The sequence below is a fragment of the Oncorhynchus kisutch genome, linkage group LG16 (assembly GCF_002021735.2).
Source record: "Oncorhynchus kisutch isolate 150728-3 linkage group LG16, Okis_V2, whole genome shotgun sequence".
NCBI classification, from domain to species: domain Eukaryota; kingdom Metazoa; phylum Chordata; class Actinopteri; order Salmoniformes; family Salmonidae; genus Oncorhynchus; species Oncorhynchus kisutch.
This window is the reverse complement of record NC_034189.2, coordinates 1,791,896-1,808,392: the sequence shown is the minus strand read 5'-3', so window position 1 is coordinate 1,808,392 and position 16,497 is coordinate 1,791,896. Positions and strand designations below refer to the sequence as shown.

Genomic DNA, 16,497 nt, shown 5'->3' with positions numbered 1-16,497 from the left:
GTCCAGCTTCCCTGCCCCATCCACCGCTGCCCCCTGGACACTGATCTCTTGGCTACATAGCTGATGCACGCTGGACTGTCCATTAATCACGGTACTCCATTCTGCTTGTTTGTTTTATCTGTTGGCCTGTTGGCCCCGTTGCCTAGTCTACGCCATTTTACCTGCTGTTGTTGTGCTAGCTGATTAGCTGTTGTCTCACCTACTGTTTTAGCTAGCTTTCCCAATTCAACACCTGTGATTACTGTATGCCTCGCTGTATGTCTTTCTCAAATGTCAATATGCCTTGTATACTGTTGTTCAGGTTAGTTATCATTGTTTTAGTTCACAATGGAGCCCCTAGTTCCACTCTTCATGCCCCTGATAACTCCTTTGTCCCACCTCCCACACATGCGGTGACCTCACCCATTACTACCAGCATGTCCAGAGATACAACCTCTCTCATCATCACCCAGTGCCTGGGCTTACCTCCGCTGTACCCGCACCCCACCATACCCCTGTCTGCGCATTATGCCCTGAATATATTCTACCACGCCCAGAAACCTGCTCCTCTTATTCTCTGTCCCCAACGCTCTAGGCGACCAGTTTTGATAGCCTTTAGCCGCACCCTCATACTACTCCTTCTCTGTTCCGCGGGTGATGTGGAGGTAAACCCAGGCCCTGCATGTCCCCAGGCACCCTCATTTGTTGACTTCTGTGATCGAAAAAGCCTTGGTTTCATGCATGTCAACATCAGAAGCCTCCCCCCTAAGTTTGTTTTACTCACTGCTTTAGCACACTCTGCTAACCCTGATGTCCTTGCTGTGTCTGAATCCTGGCTCAGGAAGGCCACCAAAAATTCAGAGATTTCCATACCCAACTATGACATCTTCCGTCAAGATAAAACTGCCAAAGGGGGAGGAGTTGCAGTTTACTGCAGAGATAGCCTGCAAAGTAATGTCATACTTTCCAGGTCCATACCCAAACAGTTCGAACTACTAATTTTGAAAATTACTCTCTCCAGAAATAAGTCTCTCACGGTTGCCGCCTGCTACCGACCCCCCTCAGCTCCCAGCTGTGCCCTGGACACCATTTGTGAATTGATCGCCCCCCATCTAGCTTCAGAGTTTGTTCTGTTAGGTGACCTAAACTGGGATATGCTTAACACCCCGCCAGTCCTACAATCTAAGCTAGATGCCCTCAATCTCACACAAATCATCAAGGAACCCACCAGGTACAACCCTAACTCTGTAAACAAGGGCACCCTCATAGACGTCATCCTGACCAACTGGCCCTCCAAATACACCTCCGCTGTCTTCCACCAGGATCTTAGCGATCACTGCCTCATTGCCTGTATCCGCTACGGAGCCGCAGTCAAACGACCACCCCTCATCACTGTCAAACGCTCCCTAAAAGACTTCTGTGAGCAGGCCTTTCTAATTGACCTGGCCCGGGTATCCTGGAAGGACATTGACCTCATCCCGTCAGTTGAGGATGCCTGGTCATTCTTTAAAAGTAACTTCCTCACCATTTTAGATAAGCATGCTCCGTTCAAAAAATGCAGAACTAAGAACAGATACAGCCCTTGGTTCACCCCAGACCTGACTGCCCTCGACCAGCACAAAAACATCCTGTGGCGGACTGCAATAGCATCGAATAGTCCCCGTGATATGCAACTGTTCAGGGAAGTCCGGAACCAATACACGCAGTCAGTCAGGAAAGCTAAGGCCAGCTTCTTCAGGCAGAAGTTTGCATCCTGTAGCTCCAACTCCAAAAAGTTCTGGGACACCGTGAAGTCCATGGAGAACAAGAGCACCTCCTCCCAGCTGCCCACTGCACTGAGGCTAGGTAACAAGGTCACCACTGATAAATCCATGATTATCGAAAACTTCAATAAGCATTTCTCAACGGCTGGCCATGCCTTCCGCCTGGCTACTTCAACCTCGGCCAACAGCTCCGCCCCCCCCGCAGCTCCTCGCTCAAGCCTCTCCAGGTTCTCCTTTAACCAAATCCAGATAGCAGATGTTCTGAAAGAGCTGCAAAACCTGGACCCGTACAAATCAGCTGGGCTTGACAATCTGGACCCTCTATTTCTGAAACTATCTGCCACCATTGTCGCAACCCCTATTACCAGCCTGTTCAACCTCTCTTTCATATCGTCTGAGATCCCCAAGGATTGGAAAGCTGCCGCAGTCATCCCCCTCTTCAAAGAGGGAGACACCCTGGACCCAAACTGTTACAGACCTATATCCATCCTGCCCTGCCTATCTAAGGTCTTCGAAAGCCAAGTCAACAAACAGGTCACTGACCATCTCGAATCCTACCGTACCTTCTCCGCTGTGCAATCTGGTTTCCGAGCTGGTCATGGGTGCACCTCAGCCACACTCAAGGTACTCAACGATATCATAACCGCCATCGATAAAAGACAGTACTGTGCAGCCGTCTTCATCGACCTTGCCAAGGCTTTCGACTCTGTCAATCACCATATTCTTATCGGCAGACTCAGGAGCCTCGGTTTTTCGGATGACTGCCTTGCCTGGTTCACCAATTACTTTGCAGACAGAGTTCAGTGCGTCAAATCGGAGGGCATGCTGTCTGGTCCTCTGGCAGTCTCTATGGGGGTGCCACAGGGTTCAATTCTCGGGCCGACTCTTTTCTCTGTGTATATCAATGATGTTGCTCTTGCTGCGGGCGATTCCCTGATCCACCTCTACGCAGACGACACCATTCTATATACTTTCGGCCCGTCTTTGGACACTGTGCTATCTAACCTCCAAACAAGCTTCAATGCCATACAACACTCCTTCCGTGGCCTCCAACTGCTCTTAAACGCTAGTAAAACCAAATGCATGCTTTTCAACCGGTCGCTGCCTGCACCCGCATGCCCGACTAGCATCACCACCCTGGATGGTTCCGACCTAGAATATGTGGACGTCTATAAGTACCTAGGTGTCTGGCTAGACTGCAAACTCTCCTTCCAGACTCATATCAAACATCTCCAATCGAAAATCAAATCAAGAGTCGGCTTTCTATTCCGCAACAAAGCCTCCTTCACTCACGCCGCCAAGCTTACCCTAGTAAAACAGACTATCCTACCGATCCTCGACTTCGGCGATGTCATCTACAAAATGGCTTCCAACACTCTACTCAGCAAACTGGATGCAGTCTATCACAGTGCCATCCGTTTTGTCACTAAAGCACCTTATACCACCCACCACTGCGACTTGTATGCTCTAGTCGGCTGGCCCTCGCTACATATTCGTCGCCAGACCCACTGGCTCCAGGTCATCTACAAGTCCATGCTAGGTAAAGCTCCGCCTTATCTCAGCTCACTAGTCACGATGGCAACACCCATCCGTAGCACGCGCTCCAGCAGGTGTATCTCACTGATCATCCCTAAAGCCAACACCTCATTTGGCCGCCTTTCGTTCCAGTACTCTGCTGCCTGTGACTGGAACGAATTGCAAAAATCGCTGAAGTTGGAGACTTTTATCTCCCTCACCAACTTCAAACATCAGCTATCTGAGCAGCTAACCGATCGCTGCAGCTGTACATAGTCTATTGGTAAATAGCCCACCCTTTTTCACCTACCTCATCCCCATACTGTTTTTATTTATTTACTTTTCTGCTCTTTTGCACACCAATATCTCTACCTGTACATGACCATCTGATCATTCATCACTCCAGTGTTAATCTGCAAAATTGTAATTATTTGCCTACCTCCTCATGCCTTTTGCACACATTGTATATAGACTCCCCCTTTGTTTTCTACTGTGTTATTGACTTGTTAATTGTTTACTCTTTGTTGTCTGCTCACACTGCTATGCTTTATCTTGGCCAGGTCGCAGTTGCAAATGAGAACTTGTTCTCAACTAGCCTACCTGGTTAAATAAAGGTGTTCTCAACTAGCCTACCTGGTTAAATAAAGGTGAAATAAAAAATAAAATAAAAATTCTGACCTCCTCTGTAGACAGTAGATAAAATATGATGCATTATGGGTACTAGAACATGAAGACAGACTACATCCTCTCTATTCTGACCTCCTCTGTAGACAGTAGATAAAACATGATGTATTATGGGTACTAGAACATGAAGACAGACTACATCCTCTCTATTCTGACGTCCTCTGTAGACAGAAGATAAAACATGATGTATTATGGGTACTAGAACATGAAGACAGGTACATACACAGACAGACAGGAACATGTCATTGTATCCTGTCTGTCCAGAGTTCAATGGCGGTGAGCTTTACACCAATTCAGTCGGCGCTTGGCATTGAGCATGGTGAACTTAGGCTTGTGTGCGGCTGCTCGGCCATGGAAACCCATTTCATGAAGCTCCAGACAAACAGTTATTGTGTTGACGTTCCATCCAAAGGCAGTTTGGAACTCTGTAGTGAGTGTTGCAACCGAGGACAGACGATTTTTATGCCCTTCAATAGTTGGAGGTCAAATTCTGTGAGATTCTGTGGCCTACCACTAAACGACTGACACATTTCTGCTCCTAGATGTTTCCACTCCACAATAACAGCACTTACACTTGACCGGGTTAGCTCTAGCAGGGCAGAAACCTGACGAACTGACTTATAGGAAAGGTGGCATCCTAAGACAGTGCCACGTTGACAGTCATAGGTAAGGCCATTTGACCGACAATGTTTGTCTATGGAGATTGCATGGCTGGGTGCTTGATTTTATACACCTGTCAGCAACAGGTGTGGCTGAAATAGAATCTACTAATTTAAAGAGTTGTCAACATACTTTGTATATATAGTCTGGTTAATCAGTGTAATATATAGTGTAGTTATTCAGTGTAATATATAGTGTAGTTAACCAGTGTAATATATAGTGTAGTTAACCAGTGTAATATATAGTGTAATATATAGTGTAGTTAATCATTCTAATATATAGTGTAGTAATAAGTATAATATATAGTGTAGTTAATCAGGGTAATATATAGTGTAGTTACTAAGTGTAATATATAGTGTAGTTAATCAGTGTAATATATAGTGTAGTTACTAAGTGTAATATATAGTGTAGTTAATCAGTGTAATATATAGTGTAGTTAATCAGTGTATTATATATTGTAGTTAATCAGTGTAATATATAGTGTAGTTAATCAGTGTAATATATATAGTATAGTTAACCAGTGTAATATATAGTGTAGTTAACCAGTGTAACATATAGTGTAGTTAATCAGTGTAATATATAGTGTAGTTCATCAGTGTAATATTTAGTGTAGTTAATCTGTGTAAAATATAGTGTAGTTAATCAGTGTAATATATAGTGCAATATATAGTGTATATAAATCAATGAAATACATGCAGTTGTGCAACTCACCCCTCTCTCTTGTGACCTTGTCTGTAGACAGAAGATAAAACATGATGTATTATGGGTACTAGAACATGAAGACAGGTACATACACAGACAGACAGGAGCATAGACAGACAGACAGGAACATAGACAGACAGGAAGATAGACAGGATTATAGACAGACAGACAGACAGAAAGGTACACAGACAGACAGACAGACAGACAGACAGACAGACAGACAGACAGACAGACAGACAGACAGACAGACAGACAGACAGACAGACAGACAGACAGACAGACAGACAGACAGACAGACAGACAGACAGGAACATAGATAGACAGACAGGAACATAGACAGACAGACAGACAGACAGGAACATAGACAGACAGACAGACAGGAAGATAGACAGACAGGAAGATAGACAGACAGACAGGAACATAGACAGACAGACAGGAACATAGACAGACAGACAGACAGGAACATAGACAGACAGATAGACAGGAAGATAGACAGACAGGAAGATAGACAGGAGCATAAACAGACAAATAGACAGACAGGAACACAGACAGACAGACAGACAGACAGACAGACAGACAGACAGACAGACAGACAGACAGACAGACAGACAGACAGACAGAAAGAAAGAGAGAGACAGACAGACAGACAGACAGACAGACAGACAGATGTATACACTACATGACCAAAAGTATGTGGACACCTGCTCATTGAACATTTCATTCCAAAATCATGGGCATTAATATGGACTTGGTCCCCCTTTGCTGCTATAACAGCCTATAACAGCCTCCGCTATTCTGGGAAGGCTTTCCACTAGATGGTGGAAAATTGCTGTTGGGACTTGCTTCCATTCAGCCACAAGAGCATTAGTGAGGACCCCCTCTCTCTTCTCTCTAGGACCATGCCTCAGGACAATCTGGCCTGATGACTCCTTGCTGTCCCCAGTCCACCTGGTTGTGCTGCTGCTCCAGTTTCAACTGTTCTGCCTGCGGCTATGGAACCCTGACCTGTTCACCGGACGTGCTACCTGTCCCAGACCTGCTGGTGTCAACTCTCTACAGACAGCAGGAGCGGTAGAGATACTCCGAATGATTGGCTATGAAAAGCCAACTGACATTTACTCCAGAGGTGCTGACCTGTTGGACCCTCTACAACTACTGTGATTATTATTATTTGACCCTGCAGATCATCTATGAACATTTGAACATCTTGGCCATCTTCTGTTATAATCTCCACCTGGCAGAGCCAGAAGAGGACTGGCCACCCCTCATAGCCTGTTTCCTCTGGTATAAATGAATAGAGCCTAATGGACAGTATATGGGTCATTCCTAGTTATATCCTGATCTTTCTAATACAGTGCATTCAGAAAGTGACTTTTTCCACATTTTGTTATGTTACACAAAAATTTTATCTCAATCTACACACAATACCCCATTATGACATCACAATACCCCATAATGACAAAGGAAAAACAGGTATTTAAAAATGTTTGCAAATTAATGAAAAAATATGTCAACTGAAATCTCACACTTGTTTAGTGATGAGACATCAAGGACCAGTCAGAGATCAAGGACCAGTCAGAGATCAAGGACCAGTCAGAGATCAAGGACCAGTCAGAGATCAAGGACCAGTCAGATATCAAGGACCAGTCAGACATCAAGGACCAGTCAGAGATCAAGGACCAGTCAGACATCAAGGTTAAACTCACCTGTATGTTTTCTCCACTTGTAGACACCAGCTGAAGCTGCGAGAACTACAACAGCTAATAGTATTGACAGACCAATAATCAACCCTACGTGTGATTTAGGAAACACGTCATCTGAAACAGAGAAGTCATGTCAAACCATTACAACACTACATATATACTGTACAGGAAGTAAAGCATCATTTATAAATACTACTGAACAGACCAATAAGGTCATCCCCTAGGAAACCGTCCTCCACTAACTAGTCTAACTAACAAGAGGTCTCAGGTATTTGGGTTAACCAATGAAGACCTCACCTGGGACATGAATCTCTGTCTCCTTCAGGTGATTGATCTCCGTCTGGTGAACTCTACAGGTGAACCTGTTGGTGTCAGTCTGGTCCACAGTGACATGTCGTCTCAGAGCGTAGAGGTCCTCTGAGTCCCTGTGTCTCTCTGGAGGTCCATCAGCAGGGAGGATGGTTCCAGAACTGTCCAGCCACTCCATCTCAGGTTCAGGAAACCAGCCTCCAGACTCACACTTCAGGACCACCCCCCAGTCTTTAGTTCCAACAATAGAGATCACTGGCTGAGATACAGCACCTACACAGATACAAGATAAAACAGATCACTGCTGAGATACAGCACCTACAGATACACGATAAAACATAGATCACTGTCTGAGATACAGCACCTACACAGATACAAGATAAATCAGGGATCACTGGCTGAGTTACAGCACCTACACAGATACAAGATCAAACAGATCACTGGCTGAGATACAACACCTACACAGATACAAGATAAAACAGAGATCACTGGCTGAGATACAGCACCTACACAGATACAAGATAAAACAGAGATCACTGGCTGAGATACAGCACCTACACAGATACAAGATAAAACAGATCACTGGCTGAGATACAACACCTACACAGATAAAATATAAAACAGATCACTGGCTGAGATACAGCACCTACAGATACAAGATAAAACATAGATCACTGGCTGAGATACAACACCTACAGATACAAGAAAAAACAGAGATCACTGGTTGAGATACAGCACCTACACAGATACAAGATAAAACAGAGATCACTGGCTGAGATACAGCACCTACACAGATACAAGATAAAACAGAGATCACTGGCTGAGATACAGCACCTACAGATACAAGATAAAACAGAGATCACTGGCTGAGATACAGCACCTACACAGATACAAGATAAAACAGAGATCACTGGCTGAGATACAGCACCTACACAGATACAAGATAAAACAGAGATCACTGGCTGAGATACAGCACCTACACAGATACAAGATAAAACAGGGATCACTGGCTGAGATACAGAACCTACACAGATACGAGATAAAACAGGGATCACTGGCTGAGACACAGCACCTACAAGATAAACCAGAGATCACTGGCTGAGATACAGCACCTACACAGATACAAGATAAAACAGATCACTGGCTGAGATACAGATACAAGATGAAACAGAGATCACTGGCTGAGATACAGCACCTACACAGATACACGATAAACATATCACTGGCTGAGATACAGCACCTAGTGATACAAGATAAAACAGATCACTGGCTGAGATACAGCACCTACACAGATACAAGATAAAACAGATCACTGGCTGAGATACAGCACCTACACAGATAAAATATAAAACAGATCACTGGCTGAGATACAGCACCTACAGATACAAGATAAAACATAGATCACTGGCTGAGATACAACACCTACAGATACAAGATAAAACAGAGATCACTGGCTGAGATACAGCACCTACACAGATACAAGATAAAACAGAGATCACTGGCTGAGATACAGCACCTACACAGATACAAGATAAAACAGAGATCACTGGCTGAGATACAGCACCTACAGATACAAGATAAAACAGAGATCACTGGCTGAGATACAGCACCTACACAGATACAAGATAAAACAGAGATCACTGGCTGAGATACAGCACCTACACAGATACAAGATAAAACAGATCACTGGCTGAGATACAGCAACTACACAGATACAAGATGAAACAGATCACTGGCTGAGTTACAGCACCTACAGATACAAGATAAAACAGGGATCACTGGCTGAGACACAGAACCTTTTTTTATTTATTTTACCTTTATTTAACCAGGCAAGTCAGTTAAGAACACATTCTTATTTTCAATGACGGCCTGGGAACAGTGGGTTAACTGCCTGTTCAGGGGCAGAACGACAGTTTTGTACCATGTCAGCTCGGGGGTTTGAACTCGCAACCTTCCGGTTACTAGTCCAACGCTCTAACCACTAGGCTACGCTGCCGCCCCAAACCTACACAGATACGAGATAAAACAGGGATCACTGGCTGAGACACAGCACCTACAAGATAAACCAGAGATCACTGGCTGAGATACAGCACCTACACAGATACAAGATAAAACAGATCACTGGCTGAGATACAGATACAAGATGAAACAGAGATCACTGGCTGAGATACAGCACCTACACAGATACACGATAAACATATCACTGGCTGAGATACAGCACCTAGTGATACAAGATAAAACAGATCACTGGCTGAGATACAGCACCTACACAGATACAAGATAAAACAGATCACTGGCTGAGATACAGCACCTACACAGATAAAATATAAAACAGATCACTGGCTGAGATACAGCACCTACAGATACAAGATAAAACATAGATCACTGGCTGAGATACAACACCTACAGATACAAGATAAAACAGAGATCACTGGCTGAGATACAGCACCTACACAGATACAAGATAAAACAGAGATCACTGGCTGAGATACAGCACCTACACAGATACAAGATAAAACAGAGATCACTGGCTGAGATACAGCACCTACAGATACAAGATAAAACAGAGATCACTGGCTGAGATACAGCACCTACACAGATACAAGATAAAACAGAGATCACTGGCTGAGATACAGCACCTACACAGATACAAGATAAAACAGATCACTGGCTGAGATACAGCAACTACAGATACAAGATAAAACAGGGATCACTGGCTGAGATACAGAACCTTTTTTTATTTAACCTTTATTTAACCAGGCAAGTCAGTTAAGAACACATTCTTATTTTCAATGACGGCCTGGGAACAGTGGGTTAACTGCCTGTTCAGGGGCAGAACGACAGATTTGTACCATGTCAGCTCGGGGGTTTGAACTCGCAACCTTCCGGTTACTAGTCCAACGCTCTAACCACTAGGCTACGCTGCCGCCCCAAACCTACACAGATACGAGATAAAACAGGGATCACTGGCTGAGACACAGCACCTACAAGATAAACCAGAGATCACTGGCTGAGATACAGCACCTACACAGATACAAGATAAAACAGATCACTGGCTGAGATACAGATACAAGATGAAACAGAGATCACTGGCTGAGATACAGCATCTACACAGATACACGATAAACATATCACTGGCTGAGATACAGCACCTAGTGATACAAGATAAAACAGATCACTGGCTCAGATACAGCACCCACAGATACAAGATAAAACAGAGATCACTGGCTGAGATACAAAACCTACACAGACACGAGATAAAACAGAGATCACTGGCTGAGATACAGCACCTACACAGATACAAGATAAAACAGATCACTGGCTGAGATACAACACCTACACAGATACAAGATAAAACAGAGATCACTGGCTGAGATACAGCACCTACACAGATACAAGATAAAACAGAGATCACTGGCTGAGATACAGCACCTACACAGATCCAAGATAAAACAGATCACTGGCTGAGATACAACACCTACACAGATAAAATATAAAACAGATCACTGGCTGAGATACAGCACCTACAGATACAAGATAAAACATAGATCACTGGCTGAGATACAACACCTACAGATACAAGAAAAAACAGAGATCACTGGCTGAGATACAGCACCTACACAGATACAAGATAAAACAGAGATCACTGGCTGAGATACAGCACCTACACAGATACAAGATAAAACAGAGATCACTGGCTGAGAAACAGCACCTACAGATACAAGATAAAACTGAGATCACTGGCTGAGATACAGCACCTACACAGATACAAGATAAAACAGAGATCACTGGCTGAGATACAGCACCTACACAGATACAAGATAAAACAGATCACTGGCTGAGATACAGCAACTACACAGATACAAGATGAAACAGATCACTGGCTGAGATACAGCACCTACACAGATACAAGATAAAACAGAGATCACTGGCTGAGATACAGCACCCACACAGATACAAGATAAAACAGAGATCACTGGCTGAGATACAGCACCTACACAGATACAAGATAAAAACAGAGATCACTGGCTGAGATACAGCACCTACACAGATACAAGATAAAACAGAGATCACTGGCTGAGATACAGCACCTACACAGATACAATATAAAACAGAGATCAGTGTCTGAGATACAGCACCTACAGATACAAGATAAAACAGAGATCTATGGCTGAGATACAGCACCTACACAGATACAAGATAAAACAGAGATCACTGGCTGAGATACAGCACCTACACAGATACAAGATAAAACAGAGATCACTGGCTGAGATACAGCACCTACAGATCCAAGATAAAACAGAGATCACTGGCTGAGATACAGATACAAGATAAAACAGAGATCACTGGCTGAGATACAGCACCTACACAGATACACGATAAACATATCACTGGCTAAGATACAGCACCTAGTGATACAAGATAAAACAGATCACTGGCTGAGATACAAAACCTACACAGATACATGATAAAACAGAGATCACTGTCTGAGATACAGCACCTACACAGACACAAGATAAAACAGAGATCACTGGCTGAGATACAGCACCTACACAGATACAAGATAAAACAGATCACTGGCTGAGATACAGCACCTACACAGATACAAGATAAAACAGATCACTGGCTGAGATACAGCACCTACACAGATACAAGTTAAACAGATCACTGGCTGAGATACAGCACCTACACAGATACAAGATAAAACAGAGATCACTGGCTGAGATACAGCACCTACACAGATACAATATAAAACAGAGATCAGTGTCTGAGATACAGCACCTACAGATACAAGATAAAACAGAGATCTATGGCTGAGATACAGCACCTACACAGATACAAGATAAAACAGAGATCACTGGCTGAGATACAGCACCTACACAGATACAAGATAAAACAGAGATCACTGGCTGAGATACAGCACCTACAGATACAAGATAAAACAGAGATCACTGGCTGAGATACAGCACCTACAGATACAAGATAAAACAAAGATCACTGGCTGAGATACAGATACAAGATAAAACAGAGATCACTGGCTGAGATACAGCACCTACACAGATACACGATAAACATATCACTGGCTAAGATACAGCACCTAGTGATACAAGATAAAACAGATCACTGGCTGAGATACAACACCTACAGATACAAGAAAAAACAGAGATCACTGGCTGAGATACAGCACCTACACAGATACAAGATAAAACAGAGATCACTGGCTGAGATACAGCACCTACACAGATACAAGATAAAACAGAGATCACTGGCTGAGATACAGCACCTACAGATACAAGATAAAACTGAGATCACTGGCTGAGATACAGCACCTACACAGATACAAGATAAAACAGAGATCACTGGCTGAGATACAGCACCTACACAGATACAAGATAAAACAGATCACTGGCTGAGATACAGCAACTACACAGATACAAGATGAAACAGATCACTGGCTGAGATACAGCACCTACACAGATACAAGATAAAACAGAGATCACTGGCTGAGATACAGCACCTACACAGATACAAGATAAAACAGAGATCACTGGCTGAGATACAGCACCTACACAGATACAATATAAAACAGAGATCAGTGTCTGAGATACAGCACCTACAGATACAAGATAAAACAGAGATCTATGGCTGAGATACAGCACCTACACAGATATAAGATAAAACAGAGATCACTGGCTGAGATACAGCACCTACACAGATACAAGATAAAACAGAGATCACTGGCTGAGATACAGCACCTACAGATCCAAGATAGAACAGAGATCACTGGCTGAGATACAGATACAAGATAAAACAGAGATCACTGGCTGAGATACAGCACCTACACAGATACACGATAAACATATCACTGGCTAAGATACAGCACCTAGTGATACAAGATAAAACAGATCACTGGCTGAGATACAAAACCTACACAGATACATGATAAAACAGAGATCACTGTCTGAGATACAGCACCTACACAGACACAAGATAAAACAGAGATCACTGGCTGAGATACAGCACCTACACAGATACAAGATAAAACAGATCACTGGCTGAGATACAGCACCTACACAGATACAAGATTAAACAGATCACTGGCTGAGATACAGCACCTACACAGATACAAGTTAAACAGATCACTGGCTGAGATACAGCACCTACACAGATACAAGATAAAACAGAGATCACTGGCTGAGATACAGCACCTACACAGATACAATATAAAACAGAGATCAGTGTCTGAGATACAGCACCTACAGATACAAGATAAAACAGAGATCTATGGCTGAGATACAGCACCTACACAGATACAAGATAAAACAGAGATCACTGGCTGAGATACAGCACCTACACAGATACAAGATAAAACAGAGATCACTGGCTGAGATACAGCACCTACAGATACAAGATAAAACAGAGATCACTGGCTGAGATACAGCACCTACAGATACAAGATAAAACAAAGATCACTGGCTGAGATACAGATACAAGATAAAACAGAGATCACTGGCTGAGATACAGCACCTACACAGATACACGATAAACATATCACTGGCTAAGATACAGCACCTAGTGATACAAGATAAAACAGATCACTGGCTGAGATACAGCACCCACAGATACAAGATAAAACAGAGATCACTGGCTGAGATACAAAACCTACACAGATACATGATAAAACAGAGATCACTGTCTGAGATACAGCACCTACACAGACACAAGATAAAACAGAGATCACTGGCTGAGATACAGCACCTACACAGATACAAGATAAAACAGATCACTGGCTGAGATACAGCACCTACACAGATACAAGATAAAACAGATCACTGGCTGAGATACAGCACCTACACAGATACAAGATAAAACAGATCACTGGCTGAGATACAGCACCTACACAGATACAAGATAAAACAGATCACTGGCTGAGATACAGCACCTACACAGATACAAGATAAAACAGAGATCACTGGCTGAGATACAGCACCTACACAGATACAAGATAAAACAGAGATCACTGGCTGAGATACAGCACCTACACAGATACAAGATAAAACACATCACTGGCTGAGATACAACACCTACACAGATAAAATATAAAACAGATCACTGGCTGAGATACAGTACCTACAGATACAAGATAAAACATAGATCACTGGCTGAGATACAACACCTACAGATACAAGATAAAACAGAGATCACTGGTTGAGATACAGCACCTACACAGATACAAGATAAAACAGAGATCACTGGCTGAGATACAGCACCTACACAGATACAAGATAAAACAGAGATCACTGGCTGAGATACAGCACCTACAGATACAAGATAAAATAGAGATCACTGGCTGAGATACAGCACCTACACAGATACAAGATAAAACAGAGATCACTGGCTGAGATACAGCACCTACACAGATACAAGATAAAACAGATCACTGGCTGAGATACAGCAACTACACAGATACAAGATGAAACAGAGATCACTGGCTGAGATACAGCACCTACACAGATACCAGATAAAACAGAGATCACTGGCTGAGATACAGCACCTACACAGATACAAGATAAAACAGAGATCACTGGCTGAGATACAGCACCTACAGATACAAGATAAAACAGAGATCACTGGCTGAGATACAGCACCTACAGATACAAGATAAAACAGAGATCACTGGCTGAGACACAGCACCTACACAGATACAAGATAAAACAGATCACTGGCTGAGATACAGCACCTACACAGATACAAGATAAAACAGATCACCGGCTGAGATACAGCACCTACAGATACAAGATAAAACAGAGATCACTGGCTGAGATACAGCACCTACAGATACAAGATAAAACAGAGATCACTGGCTGAGATACAGATACAAGATAAAACAGAGATCACTGGCTGAGATACAGCACCTACACAGATACACGATAAACATATCACTGGCTAAGATACAGCACCTAGTGATACAAGATAAAACAGATCACTGGCTGAGATACAGCACCCACAGATACAAGATAAAACAGAGATCACTGGCTGAGATACAAAACCTACACAGATACATGATAAAACAGAGATCACTGTCTGAGATGCAGCACCTACACAGACACAAGATAAAACAGAGATCACTGGCTGAGATACAGCACCTACACAGATACAAGATCAAACAGATCACTGGCTGAGATACAGCACCTACACAGACACAAGATAAAACAGAGATCACTGGCTGAGATACAGCACCTACACAGATACAAGATAAAACAGATCACTGGCTGAGATACAGCACCTACACAGATACAAGATAAAACAGAGATCACTGGCTGAGATACAGCACCTACACAGATACAATATAAAACAGAGATCAGTGTCTGAGATACAGCACCTACAGATACAAGATAAACAGAGATCTATGGCTGAGATACAGCACCTACACAGATACAAGATAAAACAGAGATCACTGGCTGAGATACAGCACCTACACAGATACAAGATAAAACAGAGATCACTGGCTGAGATACAGCACCTACAGATACAAGATAAAACAGAGATCACTGGCTGAGATACAGCACCTACAGATACAAGATAAAACAGAGATCACTGGCTGAGATACAGATACAAGATATAAACAGAGATCACTGGCTGAGATACAGCACCTAGTGATACAAGATAAAACAGATCACTGGCTGAGATACAGCACCCACAGATACAAGATAAAACAGAGATCACTGGCTGAGATACAAAACCTACAAAGATACATGATAAAACAGAGATCACTGTCTGAGATACAGCACCTACACAGACACAAGATAAAACAGAGATCACTGGCTGAGATACAGCACCTACACAGATACAAGATAAAACAGATCACTGGCTGAGATACAGCACCTACACAGATACAAGATAAAACAGATCACTGGCTGAGATACAGCACCTACACAGATACAAGATAAAACAGATCACCGGCTGAGATACAGCACCTACAGATACAAGATAAAACAGAGATCACTGGCTGAGATACAGCACCTACAGATACAAGATAAAACAGAGATCACTGGCTGAGATACAGATACAAGATAAAACAGAGATCACTGGCTGAGATACAGCACCTACACAGATACACGATAAACATATCACTGGCTAAGATACAGCACCTAGTGATACAAGATAAAACAGATCACTGG

The 16,497-nt window shown here is 43.0% G+C and overlaps 1 protein-coding gene across 28 annotated transcripts in view; it reads right to left on the bottom strand.

The window, feature by feature from the left end:
* The window catches only part of LOC109886139 (butyrophilin subfamily 3 member A2-like), a 164,248-nt gene that overhangs the window by 102,762 nt on the left and 44,989 nt on the right, over positions 1-16,497 (bottom strand). For all 28 annotated transcript variants that reach the window (XM_031791520.1, XM_031791524.1, XM_031791521.1 and 25 more), the window contains exons 3-4: positions 7,304-7,588; positions 7,010-7,120 (exon numbers count right to left, since the gene is read on the bottom strand). In XM_031791520.1, the coding sequence (XP_031647380.1) occupies positions 7,010-7,120; positions 7,304-7,588 (396 nt within the window). The remainder of the gene's footprint in view (positions 1-7,009; positions 7,121-7,303; positions 7,589-16,497) is intronic.